This window comes from Peromyscus leucopus, chromosome X, assembly GCF_004664715.2.
Source record: "Peromyscus leucopus breed LL Stock chromosome X, UCI_PerLeu_2.1, whole genome shotgun sequence".
In the NCBI taxonomy this organism is placed as follows: Eukaryota; Metazoa; Chordata; class Mammalia; order Rodentia; family Cricetidae; genus Peromyscus; species Peromyscus leucopus.
In genome coordinates, this window is record NC_051083.1 from 17,921,944 (window position 1) to 17,945,588 (window position 23,645).

Below are 23,645 nucleotides of genomic sequence, written 5' to 3' on the forward strand. Positions count from 1 at the left end.
TTGTCCAGATGAATTAACCCATAAGTCAGAACAGCAGGCATCAGAATAAGGGGAAGTGCCTATGTTAAAGGTTTTGGATATTAGACAAGTTTCATCCCCTTGTAAGTCCACATTAATTTGAGCTGCCCCCTTCACAGTGAGCTGTCAGCCAGTGGGCTGAAAGACTGGTTAGCTCCTATTGTATGTAGTATGGGAGTCGGGTGTCTAAGCATAACCAGCAATCCTGGCTGATTACTGGCTGGAAATGATTAACTCTATCCCCAGGGTCCCTTTCTATGGCATGGAGTTTAATTCTCCAGGTTTTTCCTGCTTCCCAAAGATCAGAATTTTTTGAAGGAATCTTCCAGGAAGCCTGAGTTTTACAACCCTAATTTTTGCAATGGAAACACCCTTGTTCCTGGCAACTAGGGAGGTCAGCTGCAGGGCATGCAAAGAATTGTGAACTTTGTATTCCTATCTCAAAAGACAAACTCCCGTATCTTTCCTTTTTCCCGTACAACCGGACACTTAAAGTGGACTTCAGTAAGTAAAGGTCAAGATGGAATACATGTTGCTGGTTTGTAGTCACACTAGCTAATACCTTCCCTGTATCAATTTTCTTCGGTTTCCAGTCTAGATCTGAGTGTGATGGGGGCCTGTACTCATATCTGTAGTATAGAACACAAGACTCAGGAGGAGGTGGAGGGGCAGGGGGTGGAAGAGCCCAGGCCCAGTGAATCCTTAATTTCAATGGGACTGTAGTCCAGAGACAGTCAGTCCATTGACAGTAGTGTCTGTGACTTCTGATCTCTTGACCTGGCTGTGGTGGATCCATGGTGTGATGCCAGCTACCTTCACTGATGTAGGAGTGGAGAGGATCACCTGGTAGGGTCCTTTCCAGGTTAGTTTCTGTGCCCCTTTGGCTACTCACTTGACCCAGATGGTATCACTGGACTTGAACAGTGGGAAACTGGTGGTGAACTCAGAGGCCAGCTGGGTCTCTAGGATAGTCCAATAAATAGAAGAACTGGAAGATGATGTAGGATGTATAGTGACTAGAAAAAAAATGATTAGAGAGTTCTGCCAGCTGCTGGTCTCTGAGCCAGGGAGGGCTTCCAAACATAATCTCATAGTAGGTAAGGTTCCCCCTATATGGGGTGCAGCAGGCTGAAGCAAAATAAAGGAAGGAGGCCTATCCATCCTTTGTTGGATGCTAATGAGAGTTTGTTTAGGGTGTCTTTTAATGTCCTGTTTATTCTTTTTACCTGGCCAGAACTCTGAGGTCTATATGCACAGTGACACTTTAAAGCTTTAGATATAATTGAGAGGTTTTGGCTATGAATTGTCAGACTCCATTGCTAGAGGGAGGCAAAATCAGGGACCAGTTTCTGGAGAAGATTTTATGCTACTATTTGAGCAGTTTCAGTCTAGGTGGGGAATGTGTCTACCCACAGGAAAAAGGTGTCTTTAAAAACTACCAAGTACTTTTATCGTCCCTAGCAGGCCAGATCTTGGTGAAGTCCATTTTCCCAGCGTTTGCCAGGGTGTTAGTCTCCCATTCTGACCCCTTCCTGGGTAAGGGCTCTTTGTTTTGGATTTACTTGAATACAAGCCTGACATCTTGAACCAGGCTGTCTAATCTAGGTATAACATACCTTGGTCTGATCACCTCACAAAGATTTGTGGACCCCAAATGAGTAGCCTGGTGAAGGTTGGTTAGCAACAGTCCTGCCACTTGTTTCTGGGAGAATGATCTTTCCCTCTGGTGTCCTCCATCAGCCTGTGGGTTTGAGCTGTCCATTTCTTCTTTACCATGGAGTCTCAGGCAGCATGAGGTCATGGTATGTCATCAGAACATAAATAGGCACCACTGGTCTTAGGACCATTTGATGGGCAATCAGGTCAGCAGTCCTACAGTGAAGGACAGAAATCCGAAGGGGAAGCCAAATAGCCTCTAGGAGGGCTAAGATTTTTTAAATATCTTTTTTTTCTCAGCAGTGTGAAGCCTTCTTTCTCTATAGATCATACCGTGAACATTCCTGGTAGTGAAAGCATATTGGCTCACAGGCCATGTGGTGGGCTTTTCTTTTCCTCATCTGAGAGCCTGGGTCAGATCAATCAGTTCTCTCTGGGCTGAGGTATCTGGGTTGGGCCCAAATCATTTTATTAAAGAAACTACTGCAGCTCACACGTATGTGGTTTCATCTTTCATCTCCTGACAGTCATGGATGAGCCCCTGCATCATCACACAAGGTGGTAACTGAATTGATGGAGGTGGGTTTCTCAAACTGGATTTGAGGGTGGGCCAGGAACAGGGCCTGGTATCACGTCACACAGTCATTAAACAGCCAGTGTGCTGGCACTCCTCAGAGGAGCCTCAACCATGTCAGGGGTGCTGTTGACCCAGAGTTAACTTATTTTGTTCGTTTGTTTGCAGTAGTTGCCTACTCTGAGACAGGCTCCTTTGACCTCCGTTCAGCTGGTAGCCAAGATAGGTAGCCGTCTACAAATTTGGGCTTTATTTAGCCGATGTTCTGTCGCCCAAGGTCTGTAAGTCTCGTAGCAGTCCCTCCATGGCCCTTTTAGAATCTGTTTTTCCAGGAAACCTCTGACAGAAGGGCAGGAAGTCTGCATTTTGTGTCTTTAACTCCTGGGACAACCTGGTCTAGGTATGTTGTCCACTGTAACCTCCCTCTGGGTCTGTCCATTTAAAGTCAAAGAGGGGTTGACTCACCTCTGCCAATGGGAGGCTGAAGAATGCATCTTTCAGGTCCAAGACAGTGTACACCTGTTTCTCTGGAAGAATCAGACTCATGAGAATCAGAGGTCCCAGGTTTCTTCACAGGTGGGAGAGCTGTATTCCAGGGTGACTGACAGGGCACCAGGATGCCTGTCTCTTCAAGTCAGGCATTATGGACTGCAATTTCCCTTTTGTGTCCAGGGTCATTGGGTATTGTTCAATATGGATGGGGTTAACTGAACTGGTAGGAACTTAGTGTTGGGGAGTCCTGGGGTTGGTTTCTGCCCATACCCCAGGAATCTTTGTTGTCAGTCTGAGAGACTGACCAACTGTATCTTTTGATTGGAGGCACAACTATCAGGAGATATTTCTCTGACAGAGGGTGGAACACCAAAATTTTGCTGGCTATCTGTAAGTTCAACTGCATCTCATCATCAGAGAAGGTGATGGTGAGTTTCAATTTAGGCAAAACGCCTTGTTCCAATCAGTTCTCTGCTGTTAAACACCCTTTGAGTTATCTCTACCCATGGGGACCTCATTATACCTTTAAGGTTTTTTTTTAAACTTTTATAACTTTTTTTTCTAATATCCGGGACCAACCAGGTGTAAAAGGAAATCTTTTTAGCAGTTATGTTTAATCCTTTAAAAAGGACCTAGTGAAAGATGTTTAAAGTCTCCTTGGTCAGGGCTGGACAGAAGGGAAATCCATTCTGTCTAGGCTGCATTGTCTGCAATGATCCTCATGCCTGGTCTAGGGGTATGTTTTTATTTATTTATATTGTTGTTTTTCTGTTGTTGTTTGTTTGTTTTACTTTTTTGAGAATAGTATATTTTATGGATCATTGGTTAAAAAAAAAGAGAGAGATAAATCATGAAAGAGAAAACTGGAACTTCCTCTTTTCCTTCTTGCTCACCCCAGGGGACCTTTCCCCCTTCCCTGGGGTTCCTCAGAGCAGGCACGGAGCTGAGGGAATGCTCACCTGTGGGAACTGTTTCCCCTCCCTGTGTGCACTCTGCTCAGGTGGCAGGGGCCCTGGATGAGAGGCCCGGCCCCTCCCCCTCCACACAGGGTCCAACCCTGACTGTCAGAAGGGGTCAAGCAACAAAACAAGCAAGCCTTCTGCTCCTGGAGTGGGACAGGTGGAGGATGTTTGGGGTTCTTTGACCAGGCAAAGCCAAAATGACTTGGGTCCCTGTGGTAATTTGAATGTAATTGGCCCTATAGGGAGTGGCACTATTAGGAGGCATGACTTCGTTGGAGTAGGTGTGGCCTTGTTGGAGGAAGTGTGTCACTGTGGGGGCAGGCTTTGAGGTTTCCTATGCTCAGGATACCACCTAGTGTCTCAGTCTACTTCCTGTTGCCTTCTGATCAAGATGTAGCCAGTACCATGACTGGTTGCATGCTGCCATGCTCCCTGCCATAATGATAATGGATTGAACCTCTGAAACTGTAAGCTGCCACCTCAATTAAATGTTTTCCTTTTTAAGAGTTGCCATGGTCATGGTGTCTCTTCACAGCAACAGAAAGCCTAACTAAGACTGTCCCTAACAATTGGGAGCACAGGTCTTAAGCCAGGGGAAGGGGAGGATCTCACATCAGAGAATACCACTAGTCAATACAGGGAAACAAAAATGACAGAGACACATAGAAAGACAGACAGACAGACATCACACACACACACACACACACACACACACACACACACACACACACACACACACAGAGTAAAAACAACTCGGGTGGCCACCACATATCCATACATCCAAAACACACATAGGGAATCTCATGATGTCTCACATGGATCTCCAGACACTGGATCCTCAGGCATGTTCAACCTCTCTCCTATGTGTCCAAACAGAAGGCGTCTTAACCAGATTTTGGAGATGACAGACCAGGCAACTTTCTAATTTGTTTCTCTTATGGGTAGAGGTATCAGAACCCCCTGAAGTGTTAGGTAGCAATTGATCAAAGGGAGCCCTGGGGACCTGCAATATCTCATGTTGTGCACCTTCTAGGAGTCCTCTGACCACCACACTCTTCCTCACTCCAAGGGGCTCTGAGACCCCCAGTGTCTCAAGGTCTGGTCTCTGGGATCTTGGTGGAACCTCCAGAAATGTTGTGGTGTATTCACCAGAGAAGATTGCTTGGACATCCTCAGGATACATTGGGTGTTTGGAATCCCATTGTAGCCCCAAGCCTTTCTCAAAGTGAGCTTTTAAACACAAAATCCATGTCTGGGTTGACCTACTCCAGTTAACAAGAACAGTTAGCCAGAAGCAGAACTGCAGAAGCCAAAAGACAAGGTTAGTACATTTAGAGACTTTCTCAGAACTATGAACTTTGATGGATTAGGTCTTTGTTTTCATTTCTGACAGTTGGTGGTATCTACATGCTGGGGTTTACACTCTGAATGGCACTTTCATCATGGAGTCAGTTGTGCTGAGGTCTGCGGCCCTGTTACACCAGTGAATAACTGACTTCCATAGTCAAGTCAGCCTTTCTAAGAACCTCATGGTTTCTAAAAGTGATATGTTTGGCCGTATTTATGAAACTCATTAATGTTTTTCAATAAAGTGACTAAAGTAGAAGATGATAAAAATTTAACAGGAAGAATCAATTCGTGAGTGTGTCTGTTAATTCACATCCTTAAGTGTTTAGGTACAGAACATGAGTGTCTAAAAGGAGACCCCAACCACCATATGCCATCCCCACACTCCTATATCTAGCTCTACATTGACACCTCCTGTGCTGGCATTACCTTGTGAGTCCCCAGAGAACTAAGCCAGCCCATACAGTCTCCACACCTCCAGGCTTATCTTTAGATGTGTGGCTCCTGACAGAGTCCCCCTGATGAGTCCGCCCATAAACAAACCCACCTGTACCAGCTCCATACTCCACACCCTACTAGGTCTGCTTACACAGCTACTACACTGCCCTAGCCGTAAGCAGGCTAGACTCTCACATCAGACACACAGAAAAAGAAATCCACATGCTGAGGTCACATCCCCAAACCATAAACAATATGAATAGCCAAGACAGTATCCCACTTCCCAATCCAATAGTCTTATAGAACTGTCCTTGAATGAGAATTAGTACATACATGGACCCCAGGACACAGATTTTAATAAAAAAAACCCTCATAAACATTATTAAAGAATTCAAGGAGTTTAAAGAATACACAAAGAACTCAATGGGTTTAAAAGGGGATAACAATAAATGTCTGAGTGATGTCTAAGAAAAGAAAAATATACAGCTAAATGAAATGTCAATGAAAATTTTGGACTTGAAACCTCAGTTCAGTAAATTGAGAAATACAGAAGAGAACTTAAGCAGAAATGAAGATGGGATTGAGTCTGTGGTCATACCACCCTGAATGTTCCTGATCTTGTCTGAGGATGGTACTGAAAGACTCAGTAACCCAATTAGAAAACTCAGAGAAAATCCTTACAAATGGAGTGGATCAAGTGAAAGACAGAATATTAGGACTTGAAGACAAAATAGAGAAACTGAACCACACATGCAAAGAATATGTAACAAAAATAAACACAGGCAAGGAACATGATGAAATATTTGAGACAATAAAAGACCTAATCTTTGAATGATAGGTATAAAGGAAGGAGAAGGATCTCCTGCTTTAATCTGATCATTAACAGGATAATAGAAAAGAACTTACTTAAATTAAGAAAAGACATACACATCCACATAACACAAACACACAACACACCAAATGGACAGAACCAGAAAACAAAATCACCATTGCACATTTTTGTTAAAACACTATGGATACAGAATATGAGAGAGTACTAAAAACTGAGAGAGAGAGAGAGAGAGAGAGAGAGAGAGAGAGAGAGAGAGAGAGAGAGAGAGAGAGAGAATCATAAATCACATATAAAAGAAAACCCATTAAAATAACATCTGAATTGTTAAGGAAACTTTAAAAGCCAGAAGAACCCAAGCAATGTACTCTCATTTCTAAAAGATAGCTGATGACAACCTAGACTACAGAACCTAGCAAAACTATCTGCCAAAGTTGAAGGAAAAGCTTGCCATGACAGACACAGGCTAAAAGAAAACATGTTTACCAGTGAACCCTATAGAAGACACTGGAAACAATACTTTGGACTAGAGAGAATGAATGTAGAAAGGAGACTATAAATACGAAAAAAATGGAGCTATAATTACTGAAGCACAAAATGGACAAATAATACAAAAATCAATGCCCCCCATGACAACAATCAGGACATACTTTTCAAGACTAACTTTAAATATCAACACCCTAATCAAAAGACTCAAGTTAATCAAATGAATTAAGAAACAAAATCAACTTTTCTGTTGTATAATACTTCATTTTACCTTCAAAGATAGACACTGCCTTAAAGTAAAAGGATGGAAGAACTATCCCAGGCAAGTGGAACCAGACACCAAGCAGGCATTACTATCTAATAAATGACAAAGTAGATTTTAAACTAAAAAAAATTCCCCAAAATAAAAGAAGGTCACTATATTTTAATCAGTGGAATAATAAATCAAGCAAACATTATAATCTTAAACATACTTCATATATGTAACAAACTGTGACACACACAATTTCATAAAATTGTACTAATGGACTTAAAAAGAAACAGATTAACTTCAACACATTAACAGTTAATGAGGTCATTACCACACTTTTTCCACTAGAGAGGTCATCTGGACAAGAAATAGAGAAACATCAGTAATAATAGATATTATACATCCAATGGACCTAACAGATATCTACAGCCATTCCCCAAATGCCAAAGAATATACATTCTACTAAGCATCCCAGTGAAGCTTCCTAAAACAGACGACAGACTGCAACACAAAACAAACCTTAACATAATCAGAAAACTTGAAATAACTTCTTGCATTCTAGCTGACCACCATGGGATGAAACTTAAAATGAATAGCACAGAATTCCCCCGTGCATATGCATATACAAACTCATAGAGATTAAACAGTACTCAAAAAGAAATCAAGAAAGAAGTTTAAATATTCTTGAAATTAAATGAAAATAAAAACAACACAAGAAAATCTCTGGTACATATTAAAGAGTCCAACGAGGGAAATGTATAGCTCTAAACTCCTACATTAAAAAAATCACAAAGAGCACAAATAAATGGCTTAATGGTGCAACTCAAGAATTTGAAAGAACAAGAACAAACCAAACTGAAATCAAGTAAATGGCAAGAAATCGGAGCAGAAATTAATGAGTTAGAAACAAAATAATATAAAGAACCAACTAATCTAATGGCTGTTTTTTTCCTGAATATAAAGAAGATTGACAAATTTTTGGCCTACCTAACCAAATGAAAGAAAGAGATAATCCAAATGAATAGAATCACAGATGAACAGGGAAACACTGAAACAGACTCCAAGGAAATGCAAAGCCTTGTAAGGGAATACTTAAAAATATATACTCAAGTTAGAAAGTCTAAAATAAATGGATAGATTTGTAGATTCATGGAAACCAGGAAAATTAAACTAAGAGATGAACATGCTAAACAAATAAGGAAATTGAAACAATTTTAAAAAAATCCTTCTAACTCAATAAGGTCCCAGCTCAGATGGATTCACAACAGAATTCTACCAGAAATACAAAGATCTACAACCAAGTTATGAAAAATTTCAAAAATAGAAATAAAAGGAGCACTTACAAACTCCTTTCAAGAAGCCAGTATTGCTCTAACAGCAAAACCATGTAAAGACACAACAACAAAAAACACACTATAAGACAATATGCCTCAAATACATACATTCAAATTTCTTCAATAAAATACTTGCAAACAGAACACAGGCTTATATTGAAAAGATCATATACTACAATCAAGTTGGCCTCATCCAGGAAATGCTGGGAAGGTTCACCCACATAACCCAATAAATGTAATAATTCATATAAATGTACTGAAAGAAAAATTTACATGATCATCTCAATACACACAGAAAAGGCCTTTTACAAAATTCAATATATATTCATAAGAACATGACAAGGACACAAGAAAATGAAAAGACCTCTCAATAGGCATGGATAGGCAAAAATAATATTGTGAAAATGACCATTTTACTCAAAGCATTGTACAGCTTTGATCCAATCCCAATAAAAATCTTCATGACATTCTTCAAAGAAAAAAAAATTTAAAATACTATAATGTCTTGGAAGCTCAAAAGAGCCCAGAAAGCCAAAGCAATCCTGGGGGTGAGGGGATGCTGGAAGGATTACCATTCCAGATTTCAAGATCCATTACAGGTCTATAGCAATAAAAACAGCATGGTACTGGCCAACACACAGACATGAAGATCAATGGAACAGAATCGAAAACCCAAACATAAGTGCAGGTAACTCACTGCAGCCATCTGATATTTGAAAAAGACAGCAAAATATACACTGGAGAAAAGACAGCATCTTCAACAAATGGGCTGGGAATCCTGGATGCCTACATGTTGAAGAATTTAATTAGACCAACATCTATTATTCTGCAGTAAAACTAAATCCAAATGTATTAAGGACCTGAAATGATGAAACTGCTTGCATAAAGCATAGGTAGTGCCCTACAAGGTGTAAGTGTATAAAAGGACTGTCTGGATAGGACTCCATTTGCCCAGGAATTAAGGCCAACAGTTAGCAAAAAGGACCTCATACAGCTAAAACGATTCTGTACAGATGAGGAAACAATGGAGTAAAGAAGAAACACACTGACTATACATCTGAAAGGATTCGTATTGAGAATAGACAAATGCTTCCAAATATGAGTCAAGAAAAAAAAAACGCCACAGTTAGAGAATGGGCTAAAGTATGAACAGAGAGCCCTTAAATAATGGCTAGAAATATTTTAACACGTTTAACATCCTTATCAACTAGGGAAATGCAAATTACAACTACTGTGAGATTTTATTTTGAACCCACTCAGAACGACTAAGTTTAAGAAAACCACTGAAAAAAGCAAATGCTGTGGGAAAATGAGAACACTCCTTCATGGCTGGTGGGAGTGCAAACCAGTGTAGCCACTCTGGAAATCAGTACGAAGGATTCTGATAAAGCTGCAAGATCTATCACAAAGCCCAGTTGTACCACTCCTTGGCATATGCCCAAAGGACTGGACATCCAACCCCAGAGATACTTGCTAAGCGATATTCATTGCTGCTCTCATCACAATTGTCAAAAATGGAAACAATTTAAATGCTCTTCAACTGATGAATGTGTGTTAAAAATGTTGGACACTGCCTAGGTTATTTATTTACTTATTTTATTTTTTAATGAACTCAACACAGCTAGTGCTATCTGAGAGGAGGGAACCACAATTGAGAAAATGCTTCCATAAGACTTGTGATGGGATTTCTTGATTAGTGATTTATGGGGGCAGGCCTAGCCCATCGTGGGTAGTGCCATCCCTGGGCAAGTGGTCCCGTTTTCTACAAGAAAGCAGGCTAAGCATGCCATGAGCTAACAAGCCAGTAAGCTGTGCTCCTCCATGGCCTCTGTCTCAGTTCCTGCCTCCAGGTTCCTGCCTTGAGTTCCCACCCTGAATTCCCTCTGTGATGGAAACAGAGGTGGGAGGAAGGGATAAATAACACTTAGGATGTTTGAAAATGCTATAGGAAACATTGTTTCATAGTTCATTAAAATGCAATATATATTCAAAAATTAGATAAAATACAATATCATGTATATGTATATATATATACATACATACATACATACATACATACATACACACGTGCATATAAAGTTTTAAGAAAGTAACTCCACTTGAAGTGATACTACTCCTACCAAGACCCATAGACTATCAAAAACCGCACTGTCAAGGATGGGAAACCTCCATTCTGGTTGCTGATCAGGCGAGCTGAAAAGACTGCCAAAATAATAAAGGTTATCGTCTGTCTTTTTTGTCTCACAGGATTTGAAACGAAGGCAGGATTGTGGAAGACACCACACACTTCGGACACAGAACTGGATCTAAACAGGAAGCCTTCTCCCTGAGGACTAGCTGTCACAGAACTGAAAAGAGCTATTGATGCTGCAATCAACACTCATTCTTACCTAGCTATAACACTTATGGATCACAGCAATAGCCAAAATGGCAAGATATCCCAAAAGTTGCAATAGTGGACTTATATTCTTGAGGTAAACGATAGCTAGCTAACTGAACTTAAAGACAATCTCAATAGGAAGGAATTAATATCTGTACTATCCCATTACCTTTGGCTGGTAGTCATGGAACCTACAGTAGTAGTATTACCACTTTCCTAAAGTATTGTAATTTCTAAATGCATTAGAAATGATTATCCTCCCCAGCACTCGGGAGGCAGAGCCAGGCGGATCTCTGTGAGTTCGAGGCCAGCCTGGGCTACCAAGTGAGTCCCAGGAAAGGCGCAAAGCTACACAGAGAAACCCCGTCTTGAAAAACCAAAAAAAAAAAAAAAAGAAAGAAAGAAAGAAATGATTATCCTTATATCCTTAAAACTCCATAGATAAAAGTGTATAAGTATCACTCTTACCCCTAATCAAAGGAACTTCTTTTTCAGCACAGGGAGATCATGCAGAAATTCACAACTGGTCAAGATGCAGAGAACAAATAGCTGTGGGGTCCCCAACTATAGTTGATCCATCTAGAATACAACCCTCACACTGAAGGCTCAGAGAACATTATAGAAGCAGCGGAGGAAAGACTGCAAGAGCCAGAGGACTAGCCTGTCTGCTGGGTCTCTGTATGACAGGGGAGCTGCACCAATGTAACCTTAACAATAAGGTTACCTGAAAAAGACCAGCACAATGACCCTGTAAGTTGACCTGCCAACATGGCTGGGGGAAATCTCACAAGGCTCTACCCCTAGATAAAGAACTATAGGGAAAAACTATAGCAGCGTAATGGTTGCTGAGAGATGAATAAGTCTTTTGCAGAGCTGAGGCCCATGGCAGGTTATACAGCCCTTAATGGTCTACCCTAAACACATACACCTATGAGCAATGCCAAATAGACTCATCAGGCTATATTTATTTAAAATATGTATGCATGTATACATGTGTGTATGAATGTATGTATGTTTATATATGGGATGATAATAATAATAATAGAAGACAAAGACGATGATGATGACATGACGATGAAGAAGAAGAGGGCATGCATTTGAGAGGGAGAAATACAGGCTGAGTTGGAGTCAGTGCAACAGGAAATGATGCACATGACGTACATGCAGAACTCACATATGAAATTCTGAAATAAATTACATTTACCACTACAATAATGCCTAGTAGTATGGAGTCAAGCCTGTGACTACAAAAATATCAGGCTTGTCTACTATAGTCATGTCAATTCCTGTTTCTTCTCCTGCTCCTGTTTCCTCACTTTTCTGTTTCCTCTTCTTTTCTCCTCTTGCCATAGCCAAGGTACTTTGTGTACATTTACGAAACAAGCTTCACCTTTTTTTTGCTTATTTTACTGCAAAATCGTTATGAACTAGGACTTTGGCATCTTCTGTGTCAAATACTCTACATGAAATATGGTGAGCTTTCCAGGAGGTTTGGACAATTAACATTATACTGAAATGTGAATATCCAACATGCTCATCTAAAAGTTATAGGTAACATCATCTTCCATGTAAACTCAACAAGACGTTCATAGGTGTTTGATGTTTTAGAAATCTCCTGCACTGGTCCACAGACATAGGCATCTATTGTACATGCAGCCTTCAGCACACTATATGCTGAAGTCCAATTTTCCATGCTTTAGTCATCATATGTGCTCAATTTCTTTTCAAGTGTGTCTACCTCAAACCTAATGTTATGAATGGAACAGATTAATGGAAAATATACCTTGTCTGAGTCAAATTGCACAAATAAGTAGCAGGATTTGCTTCTTTTCATCTTTTTTTTTGAATTTATATAAGTTTACATCCATGGCATGCAAGCAAGGGAGATTGACTTCACAACATTAAAATAGAATTTTGTGGAGCTAGGTTGACACCTCACTCATTAAAGTGCTTGGCATCCAAGTCTAGAATTTATGTTATCTCAATGCTGGAGAGAAGGAAACCTGGGAACATCCAAGTTTACATAGCAAGCTCCAGACCAATGAAAGATTCAGTCAAAAAATAAGATAACAAAGCCAGAGTCTCTTTGGACTTTAAAATTTTTCCTATGCACCTTATTTTATTTTTGTTCAATCAAATAAACAGAGGGTCGTCCTGTGGGGGGAAAACAAAATAAGACAGAAGATGGACAGTATTCCAGCAATAAACCTGAGGTTGCGTTCCATCTTCCATACACACACACACACACACACACACACACACACACACACACACATCCCCAAATATGCTGAATATAGACAAGAAAGAAGAAAGAAATTGAAGAATTTGATGGAAAGTGTATGTAGTGGATTGGGAGAGCCCTCATTTTAGTCCCAGCCCTGGGACTTCAAGCTCTGTGGTAAGGAGGATGTGCACTCTAGCCTCCCCAGCTTTCATTTAATAATCTAGGAGAAATGGAATAGAGGTCAGAGCGATCCTATCAAAGTTGTCAGTAAAATGTAAAAAAACATATGACATATGGTCAGTCCTCAAATAAAGAGCCGTGGGGCTTCTGATACTGCAATTAAAGGGACAAAAGGCTGGTGAGCTGGGTCAGTAGGGAAAGGATGCCATGCCTGAGGATCAGAGTTTAATCTCTGGGATCCATCCAAAAGTGGTCATCTGACTTCCACACTTATGCTAGGGCGTATGCACCCATCCTCAAATTAAAAAAATGTGAAACAACCTAAAAAGAGGAAATGCAGATAGTTTTATGAGAACATAAGGACCATTACAGAATAGAATGTCTCCTGCAGTCCAGAAATCAGTGTGCACTTCTGGGATGTGGGCTGATCATAAAAAGCTATTGGTAGAAGTTTAGGAAGGTTTATGACTTTTCATCCTACTAGTTGCTGTACTTTGGAAAACTGAGATTAAAATCTGTGATGTTTTTTCAAATGTTTTAAATAACCTGAAAGATGGAAAAAATAACAGCAAATGTCTGTTCTCCACCGAGCCTCAGATAACCAGAAGACAATGCTGGGTCAGAGGTCACAACCAAGATGCCACTGGGACACATGGCACAGCTCTCCAGAGCAGGCCACTGTTGTTGGTGCCACATGAAGCTTTTCAGAGAAACTAAGGGAGCTACCATTTCCCCATCTGTTTTAACCCCAGACATTATCTGCCTTATCCTTATATTTATCAAGTGAACTTGCACCTTTTTGAAATAGCTGCTGACAATCACAAGTCTGGCTAGCCTCTGAGGGTGCTGAGTTCATTGTATGTGGGCCTGCGGGTGGCAGGGTGATGGATAAAGAGATTATATTCTGCCAGAGCTGGTTTGGGCTTTGGGGAAGAAAAGGAATCCTGAGCAGGACATTATTTCAGACACAGAAACTTACTCTGCAACAAAGGACCCTGCCCAGGATCTGTGCTCCTCTGAAGCAGGCAGGACATGTACAGAGCAAGCCTTCCATCTCTCTAACAGTGCCAGGGGCTGTGCCCTTTCCGTAACACAGTGGGAATCAGTGTGGACTTCGGCAGCCTTTGGTCAATGGGGCTGGAGAGAGTGTTCAAAAGGAGGAGATTCTGAGAGGCTCAGGACAAGGAGGAATCCCTGCATGGGCTGAGGAGCCAGAGCAGCCAGAATGGGGACAGCACTGAGACAGGAGCTGGGGAAGCTGAGGGGACTTCCTGAGCTGGAGGCTTCCTGGGCAGTCCATTCTGCGCACCCCGGATTTGCCATCATGAACCTGTCTAGCGGCTGCTAGATACTGAAGCATTGCATCAAATCTTAATGTCATCCCTCCCCATATGCAATGATGCTGTCTTCTTCAAAGGGATTTTAAGATTGGACAAAAGAAGATGCATGCAACACCTACTGCAGTATACATGATGAGCACTGTCTCTAAATATTAGTCTCGGGTTTATGTTGTTAGTAATAACAGGGCTTTTCCTTTTGTTTATTTAATATTAGAAATTGTTTTCTCCCCTACAAAACATCACATTAGTCACAAAAGGCAGAGAAGAAGCTTCTCTGATTACACAGTGATTCAACCTGCAATCACATCAGGAATGCTGGGGTCTTTTGTGTTCCAGCCATTGTATCCCTGAGGGAACATTTGCTGAATTACCTGCTGGAGATCCACTATACAGCCACTGCCATTCCCCAGGGAGAAAAAGGTGTGTGTGGTACACACAGAACAGAGATCTGGGGCGGCGGGTGTGGATGTTGATGTGAAAAGCGCAGCCCCCCACCTTCTTGTGTGAAAAGACATATGGAGAGCTGCCCCAGGCTTAAGGAAACTCATTTCATGCAACTCAGAGACTCAAGAGGAAAGATCCTTTGGGAGCCATGGAACTTTGTTCACAAATTTATTCAGTCGATGTGTTTTGAGTCCTTGGTAGACACTAGGGCTCAGGGACTATGCTGGCTCACCAGGAACAAAGGGCATGTTTCAGGGCAGCACCCAGCCTTACCCTCCCCCATCAAGCAGACAGAGAGCCATAGGACCATTCATTGGAGCTATGATAGGAGAGAAGCCAAAGGGAACTTTCAAATTCAAGGCCAGAGGGCGGAACTCGTGCACAGTGGGAGTGAGCACCAGGTCCCAAAAGTCTCTTGGAAGAGTTGGGCTTCCTGAGGGACTTGCCCCATTTCATAGATGAGAACTATTGAGGGCAATGGCTTCTCTGGGAAAGAAGACTAGCCACTAAGCAAAATCCTTTTCTAGACTGATGATAGAATCCGACATCTTCTTTTGGCTATCATCTCATTCCATTTTATCTTGCAGGGGTAACTGGGCTTTCAAAGTGTGAAGTCACATGGCAAGGAGCCACAGGTGTTATTACCGGGAACCCTGGAGGTATTCAGAGGCTTTTAAAAAGAAATCAGATGTTACGGAGTACATGAAAATGGAAAATACCTTTCAATGAAGTCAGCAATCCTTACCAAAGTGAACTCTTTCCCCAAGAAGACAGCTATGAACATCAAGCTAAACCACAGCCTACTTCAGCTCTGTACAAAAGTCTTTAGCAAGAGCAAGGTGATTTCAAGAGAATGCAGGCTTGCCTAAGAAGGGATGGGGAGACATTCGGTGCCCTAAGAAATCTAGAAGTCTACAAGAGAGAAGGAATGAGAGAAACCTTAGAGAAATTTTTTAAAAAGTATGGTTGAAGTTTTGTGTTAATTTTGGGCTCTGGGAAGCTGCTTCTCTGGCAAGAGGTCAGTGTGATCAAAGCACACCGACCTTTGCAATCTCCAAATGAAAACCACTGGGCCAGGGAAATGGCTCACTAGGCAAAGTGCTTGAGGACCTGAGTTCCGATCCACACCACCCACATACAAGCCAGGCTGCAATCACAGTGCCAGGAAGCCTCTAGAAACGGAGACTCTGAATCCCTGGGGCTTTCTAGTCTAGTGCAGCCTAATTGTGGAAAACCTGTCCCCAAAGTCATAATGGGGGGAGAGCAATGGAAGCAGTGGAGGAAGAAACCTTTGCCCACCTTGGGCCTACACCTGTTCAGAGAGTACACACACACACACACACACACACACACACACACACACACACACCCCGTTTTCAAGGATCACCAAAGCCCTGAATGCTCATCTGTGAGCAGGCCAGGAAAGGGTGCAGTGTGTGAGGATGGAGGCTGACAGGGAATCCACGACTTGGTGGGGGTGCTGCTCCAAAATCATCTTGCACTGGGGTTGAAACAAGGGTTGTGACAAGGAGTCCCGGGGTTCCATGACTGGGAAACTAGGGGACAGACAGGCTATGCCAACTGTGAACAGGGTTTGTGTGCCAGTGTTTAAGACAAGGGCTGAGCCAAGATGGTTGACAAGCCGCAGAAGAGAACCTGTTGAAGAAAGCAAGCTGCATGTGACTCAGCAAAGATTATTCTGGCAAGACTGCCATTGGTCATTCTGGCGACACCCTGCCTTCTGCCTAGAAATAAGGCAAGTGCTGATCATAATGGGAGAGGTTGATGACGCGGACCTCGACCCTGCAGCCTGTGCCTTGCTGGGGGTGGGAGGGGGAAGCTGGCCCCCGCCGCTGCCATGTCTGGCCCACACTCACACGTGGTGGGACCCTGCGCAATGTCACAATGGGGTGCACCTCCCCAGCGCACAGGGAGCTAGAAGCTTCCCAGGCACAGCGGTGAGGGGCGCCTGCGCAGTGAGCCAGCGGCGTCGTGCGTTGCGGGAGTCGAGAGACCCCCGCCTCCGCCCCTCGCCCTCCGCCGCGCGCGCGCACGCGGGCCCGGCCACGCGCGCGCACGCGTCTCACCTCGCTCAACCCCTGCCTGGGCGGCCGGGCGGCAGAGCGAGCGCGCGATCGCGGACAGGCAAGCGGGCAAGCAGGCAAGCGGGCAAGCAGGCGGGTAAGCAGGCAAGCTGGCGGGCGGGCAAGCGGGCAAGCAGGCAAGCAGGCGGGTAAGCAGGCAAGCTGGCGGGCGGGCAAGCGGGCAAGCAGGCGGGTAAGCAGGCAAGCGGGCGGGCAAGCGGGCAAGCGGGCAAGCAAGCAAGCAGGCGGGTAAGCGGGCGGGCGGGCAAGCGGGCAAGCGGGCGGGAGGGCGGGGACCGCGCACGGTCCAGTCGGGGGCTGTGCGGAGGCGCGGGCTCCGGGCTCCCGGCTCCAGGCGGCGGAAGCGGCGCCTCCAATCAGGCAGCGGGCTCGCGACCCTCGGCGTACCCGGCTGGCGCTGCCCGCCCCGGACTCACTGACGCGCCGGCTCGCCCCCGCCCCGCGCCCGCCCCCGCCTAGTCTCCCCGGGCTCGGGCTCGGCTCAGACTCCGCTCTGCTCTTCTCTTCTGCAGCCCTCGCTCTCCCTGCCCGCAGCAGCTCCTCCTTGGCTGCGCGGCGGCGGCCCGCTCGGCATCTGCAAGCGACCACACACAGTCGGCGGCGGCGGCGGCGGCAGCAGCGGCGAGGATGAAGTGCAAGCCGAACCAGACGCGGACCTACGACCCCGAGGGCTTCAAGAAGCGCGCCGCGTGCCTGTGCTTCCGCAGCGAGCGCGAAGACGAGGTGCTCCTGGTGAGCAGCAGCCGCTACCCCGACCGCTGGATCGTGCCCGGCGGGGGCATGGAGCCCGAGGAGGAGCCGGATGGCGCGGCGGTGCGCGAGGTGTACGAGGAGGCGGGAGTCAAGGGGAAGTTGGGCCGGCTGCTTGGTGTCTTCGAGCAGAACCAGGACCGCAAGCACCGGACCTACGTGTTCGTGCTCACCGTCACCGAGCTGCTGGAGGATTGGGAAGACTCGGTCAACATCGGCAGGAAGCGAGAGTGGTTCAAGATCGAAGATGCCATCAAGGTCCTCCAGTGCCACAAGCCCGTGCATGCCGAGTACCTGGAGAAACTGAAGCTGGGCGGCTCCCCGACTAATGGAAACTCGGCCGCCCCGTCCCTGCCGGAGAGCGAGCCCTAGTATGTACCGCTCCCGCCCGCCCGGACTCCCGCCTGTCGCCTCCCCGCACTTGCCTCCTGCCTGCCTGCCTGCCAGGAGAGCACCTCTCCTGCCCTGTGCGTCCGCACGGGCAGGAGGGAGGCTTCTTTTGTTTCCTTGGCAGGCAGACCTCTGAATCACGCTTGCAAACTGTCTCTGTTGCCAGGCGCTGTTTGCAGACAAATTGCACGTTTTTTCACATGCTTTTCTAATCGCTTCTTGGTGACACTGTAAAAATCTTGCGGTCAGCCAGAGCTGCATGGGATTTCGTGAAAGGTGCCTTAACTGCTTGCCCTGCTCTTCATAGAGGGTGTGCTTCTCTCTCTCTCTCTCTCTCTCTCTCTCTCTCTCTCTCTCTCTCTCTCTCTCTCTCTCTCTCTCTGTGTGTGTGTGTGTGTGTGTGTGTGTGTGTGTGTGTGTGTGTGTGTTCGCGCGCGCGCATATGCACACGCGTGCGTGTCTGTCTGCCCTGTGATGTTTTGTTTGGGTGGTGTTTTTTTCCTTTAAACACCCTTTACATGTGTTTGTGCGTGAGTGTGCGTGCGCGCTTTTGATGTCAGGCTTGTGGTTTGTTTCTTAGTGGAGGCCTTTAGAGTCCTACCAGCTGGCGGGTGGTGGTGGGGCATCTTTTTATGTTTTTTCCCCCTTGTTTTCTTATTCGCAGGCTTCACAGTGAATATGACTGGATGGTATATATCTACCAACGTTCTAAATGTATTCTACAAACCTGTATTAAATATACATGGATGGTGACACTAATTTATGCGTTTTATTTTATAGGTTACCTTTCCAAAATTTGGTACACATAGAATTGAATATCATCCTCCCCCATGGTTCTCTGTTACATAAATCCTTTTAAGTAATATATGTGTAGTAAACAAAATAGATACTGTCAAAGAAATGAGTACAAACCTGCTTACCAAAATTATAGCTTTTATAAACCAAGCATGTAATTTGATATCCTAAATAATGCTGAATTATTGAATATGGTTTTCACTAATTACTGGGTAATCTAAATCACTGAATAGATATTCCCAGTAACCTCAGTCTTAAAGATTATACACCAATCCTACAGATTATTGCTTTATTTCTGTATTGTATACATAAAAATACCTCTCACCTAAAAACGCCATGAATATGTTGGGGGTTTTACTACAATGTAATATTCTAGAGATAATAATGCACAGTATTATATTTGGCAGTTGAACTCCATTTGACTAATTTAAGGAGACTTTAGTTAAGCAAATTTCAGTTTTGTTCTATAATCATACTTTGTTTCATTTAAAAGCATTTGGATTGAGCAGTGCAGTTGAATGAGATTTTCTTTGGGAACCACAGAGACTGTTCATGCAATTTCCAACTTTCCAGTACTTCCCATTTCCATATTGCAAGCAAAAACCAGTTATCACTCTTTAAATTCAAATTTATATAGTTAAATATCCTCTCTGGGGTTCATTTGAGAAAAGAGATAAATGAAAGCCTCCAAATGATCTTGCCTTTTAATAGAATAATTCCAGGAAATTCAGATAAAACAGCTGACACAGGAATAAAGCAAATCTTGTCAGGATCTTATATTTTCCAAAAGTTTGACACACAGGTGTGATTTTCTCCTTGGAGGGGTTACTTAGTGCCTATGCATTTTACATGTTGAGTGCAGTGAGGCTGAATTTTTCAGTTCATCCCATTGCCCCTCAATCCAGTGTACTGCTGAAAGATAGTAAGATGTTTACCCAAGATAACAGAAGTTTGTTTTCAGCATGTTGTCTTAAAGGGCTGTTTTTCCCTCCACTGGACAAGTGCCTATGCTTATCCTTTAAAAAGCTTGAAGTCATGCTGAAGTCAAAGGAATTTTTGATATGTTTGATGCAGGTATACGATGTATTAGAAACCTGTTTTGTGGATCAGATCGTTTTGGGTTTTTTGTTGTTGTTGTTTGGTTTGGTTTGGGTTTTTTTTTTTTTCTCAAGAAGGCCTGAAACATGGCTACATGTAGTTTCTTGGTATGGTTCCACTGGAAAGAATTGTTATAAAGCATTATTTAGAAGTATCAGTAAAAGTGAAAGTTTGTGAGAACAGGAACAGGCAGCTTGTAAGATATCAGCATGGGACACATGGTTTAACAGGCTCTGGAGCTGGAGTTGCTTCTTTCCTCACTCTCCTTTACACGGGGCTCCTTTATGAAAAGGAACATTGATAACTGGGAAAGGAGGTGAAGCTGCTCAGAACGTATTTAATACTAACAGCTAGCCAAGCTTTTTTTTTTTCCCTCGGAGATCTTTTTGTGGAAACACCTATTGTAGTTATGTTCCTAACTAACTGTTTTCCTAATAGAATATGAACTCTGAGGACTAGGACCCAACCTGAATCCTGCATAACCCCAGGGCCTCAAAACAGGCTAAAATTCGGAGACATTTGTCATTGACTCACACAGTAGAAATGTCTACTTCCAGTGAATTCCTGATTTTCTTTTTTAAGCTTCATAACATACCTGGGAGAATTTATTTCTTTAGGCTCTCACCTGTGCTTACAGTGGAACCACATTGGATAATTCACTGCAGGCTTTTCCGGTAGAAAGGGTTGATGAACCATACTAAATCCTCAGTAAATATTTGTTGTCTAGACTCTACAGGAATGGACAAACCAGTAAAACCTTATTAATCAGATTATCTTTTTTTAGGTGAATGGAATAAATGTTGTTCAGATTTACTTTGAAAGAATCAAGTATGTGACCCCAATGATGAATGGAATTGTGAAGCACAGGTGAGCTCTTTGACATCCCCAAGGACACAGCTCACCCTATGCTTTTGGACGCTGCTTTCCTGTTATTAACAATGGCTAGACTTCAGGTTGTTGCACTACCACTGTATCTGTACAGAAGTCTATTTGGCACCTGTGGCCTTTTTGTGCTTTTGTCTGTATTTCCCCATCAGATATGACCTTGAATGCAAAGAACTTGCTTTCTTAGTCTTTTTATATCTAGCATACATTACTTGATATATGGTAGGCGTCACTGAATATTTGTTTAATATTTTGTAATGATAACGAATGGTAAAACATCCCTCTTCTAATCTCTCTAGCATATATGTGGCTTTTGTATATCAGATGTCTCCCAACTATTTCAAGGCAGCTGTGAGATAGTAGCAAAGATTCATATTCATATGTCTGTGTTATCCCAGACATTATGTACCTCCTACATTTGCCAAAATTTTGAACCTAAATTTAACTGTGCCTCTAGACATAATTTCTCCTCTGTAGAAACTTCAGGAGACAGAGAAACAGTTTACTGTATATCAAACAGATGAGATTCATAGAATCCTGACTTCAAGAAAACACAGGACAGATGATCCAGTTTCTTCAGTATATAAGTCACAAGGATGAAAGGAAAGGGTGGTGGTTAAACCTGTGCATTGAAAAAAGGCTTCAGAGGGTGATCAATACTTGCATGGATCTTATTTGGATCCTGATTTGATCAAACTGTAAGATGAATGAGTTTATCAGACAACTAGAATATTTTGAGCATTGGCTAGATATTTTCATGTTCATTATTATAATACTGTTGTTATATTGGAGAAAATAATTCTTATCTGCATTCAAATATTTACAGTTGAAATGATATAATGTCTGGGATTTGCTTCAAAATGTATCTAGATATTAAATACACTTGACATTCTCAAACAAGATTGGCCTTCAAGATGGTTGAAGCTGAATGATGATTAAATGATGTTCATTATATATGTTCATCTCTGCTTTTGTATGTTTGACATTTTCCATAATAAAAAAAGTTAATCAAAAATCACTGGAAATGTTGGAGTTCTTCTAATTAAGTCTAGTATATAAGGCAGAGAGAAAAAAGTGAGGAGGGAAAAGTTTATAGATTGACTTTTCAATGTTGGCTCCAGGATTCTACTTCTGGTATAAGATGTCAGATTCACAGAAATAAAAGGAGACGTGCCCTGGAATGGACTCTTTCTTTTACTTTGTCCTACTGAAATAGGAACAGTTAAATCATTATTTACAACTATTGGAAAATGGTGGTTGGTTCTACTATGTCAAAGAGAGGTTTTGGAAACCATCTGCATTCTAGTTCATACCAGTGTGACATCAAGGGACAAGGTCTCTAAGGGATTATTTTATAAAAATCCATATAATGCCATTTTAATAGTTTCTTGGGGGAACGAAACCCATTAACTGTAGACGTGTGTGCTACACATGGTGTCTAATAATCTAGTTGAAGACAGGTTAAGAAAAAGTAGATAAGCAGTTAGGATTCCTGACCGCAGGGGATCATGGGCTGCGGAAATGAAGACATAGGTCAGGATAACTAAAGATGTGCTTTTATTAACAGGGTAGGTTCAGTCCTGACATTTGTGAGTTAAGGAGCAGGAAGGCAGTTCAAACAGCACTGTAGGTCCTGCGCAGGATGATGAGTTCCCTCCTAGGGATAAAGAAATGTGAAGCTGCAGCTTTTGTTCTGATAGTTAAGTGTTTCTAATCCCAAGGGCAAGCAGTTGCCTTGAATCAACTGTGTCTGGAGAGCGGAAAAGCCTTTCTCACGCGAGCTGGTTAGTGCTTCAGTTCCAAGGGCGCCTGGTGAAAAGGCATCGAGATCTTCCTTAGAACATGCCCCTCTTCCCCTGGAAGTTGTTTCCTAATTTGGGTCAACTGATTTGAGGAGATTTTAAATGTGGAGGCAAGCAGACCCAAGGGGAACTTGAAGTGGCGGTAAAATAGTGCTTTGGAGTCCGAGAGGCTGTGCCTCCAAGCTAATGGGACCGGACACTGTAATGGCCCTTGCCAAGTCACTTTTCCTCTCGAATCTTCAGTTTTCCGGTCTGTAAAATGCAGCAGGTATTTAGCGTCCCTGCCTTTGCAAACCATTGCTTCTGAGAAATTCTATTTCTTTGAGTACAGCATACCAGCATATTCCCAGTACTCCAGTGCTCTGTTGGGTCAGTTTTATCCCCCTCACACTAACCTTATTCAATTGAACTGTAAGGTCTCCTGGCTCTGAATCTCTGAGTTTCCTCTTATTCCCAGAGTCTGGAACATGGTACTCATGGTGCCTGTTATTATGATATTATTATGTTATTATGATATTAATGATTGTCTCAGCTAATACCAGTTTAAAAAAAAAAAAAAAGCCCCTAGCCGGGCGGTGGTGGCGCACGCCTTTAATCCCAGCACTCGGAAGGCAGAGGCAGGCGGATCTCTGTGAGTTCGAGGCCAGCCTGGGCTACCAAGTGAGTTCCAGGAAAGGCGCAAAGCTACACAGAGAAACCCTGTCTCGAAAAAAGAAAAAAAAAAAGCCCCAAATGAACAGTACAAAACAACATTGTAACTTTATTGGAGATCTGCTTTCTATAAAATCAGAAAGCTGAAGCACCATAAGGACATCATGATCTTGGATCAAATTTCTCTTTATTCAGGAGAATATTTTAATAAATTG

At 43.0% G+C, this 23,645-nt stretch overlaps 1 protein-coding gene across 3 annotated transcripts; it reads left to right on the forward strand.

The window, feature by feature from the left end:
* The first annotated feature begins 17,015 nt into the window (after nucleotides 1-17,015).
* Nucleotides 17,016-21,995, forward strand: LOC114710002 (diphosphoinositol polyphosphate phosphohydrolase 3-alpha). Of its 3 annotated transcripts, none has more exons than XM_028894029.2 (3): nucleotides 17,016-17,135; nucleotides 17,572-18,180; nucleotides 20,877-21,995. In XM_028894029.2, coding segments are annotated over exons 2-3 (495 nt in total). In that variant the 5' UTR covers nucleotides 17,016-17,135; nucleotides 17,572-17,686; the 3' UTR covers nucleotides 20,878-21,995. The 3 variants fall into 3 exon arrangements, with proteins under 3 accessions (XP_028749862.1, XP_028749863.1, XP_028749865.1); XM_028894030.2 differs by lacking the exon at nucleotides 17,016-17,135 and adding an exon at nucleotides 17,141-17,187; XM_028894032.2 differs by lacking the exon at nucleotides 17,016-17,135 and adding an exon at nucleotides 17,216-17,231.
* The last annotated feature ends 1,650 nt before the right edge of the window (nucleotides 21,996-23,645 follow it).

Excerpts from the sequence above, each read along its gene's own strand:
- LOC114710002 (XM_028894029.2), top strand. The coding sequence starts at position 17,687 with ATGAAGTGCAAGCCGAACCAGACGCGGACCTACGACCCCGAGGGCTTC.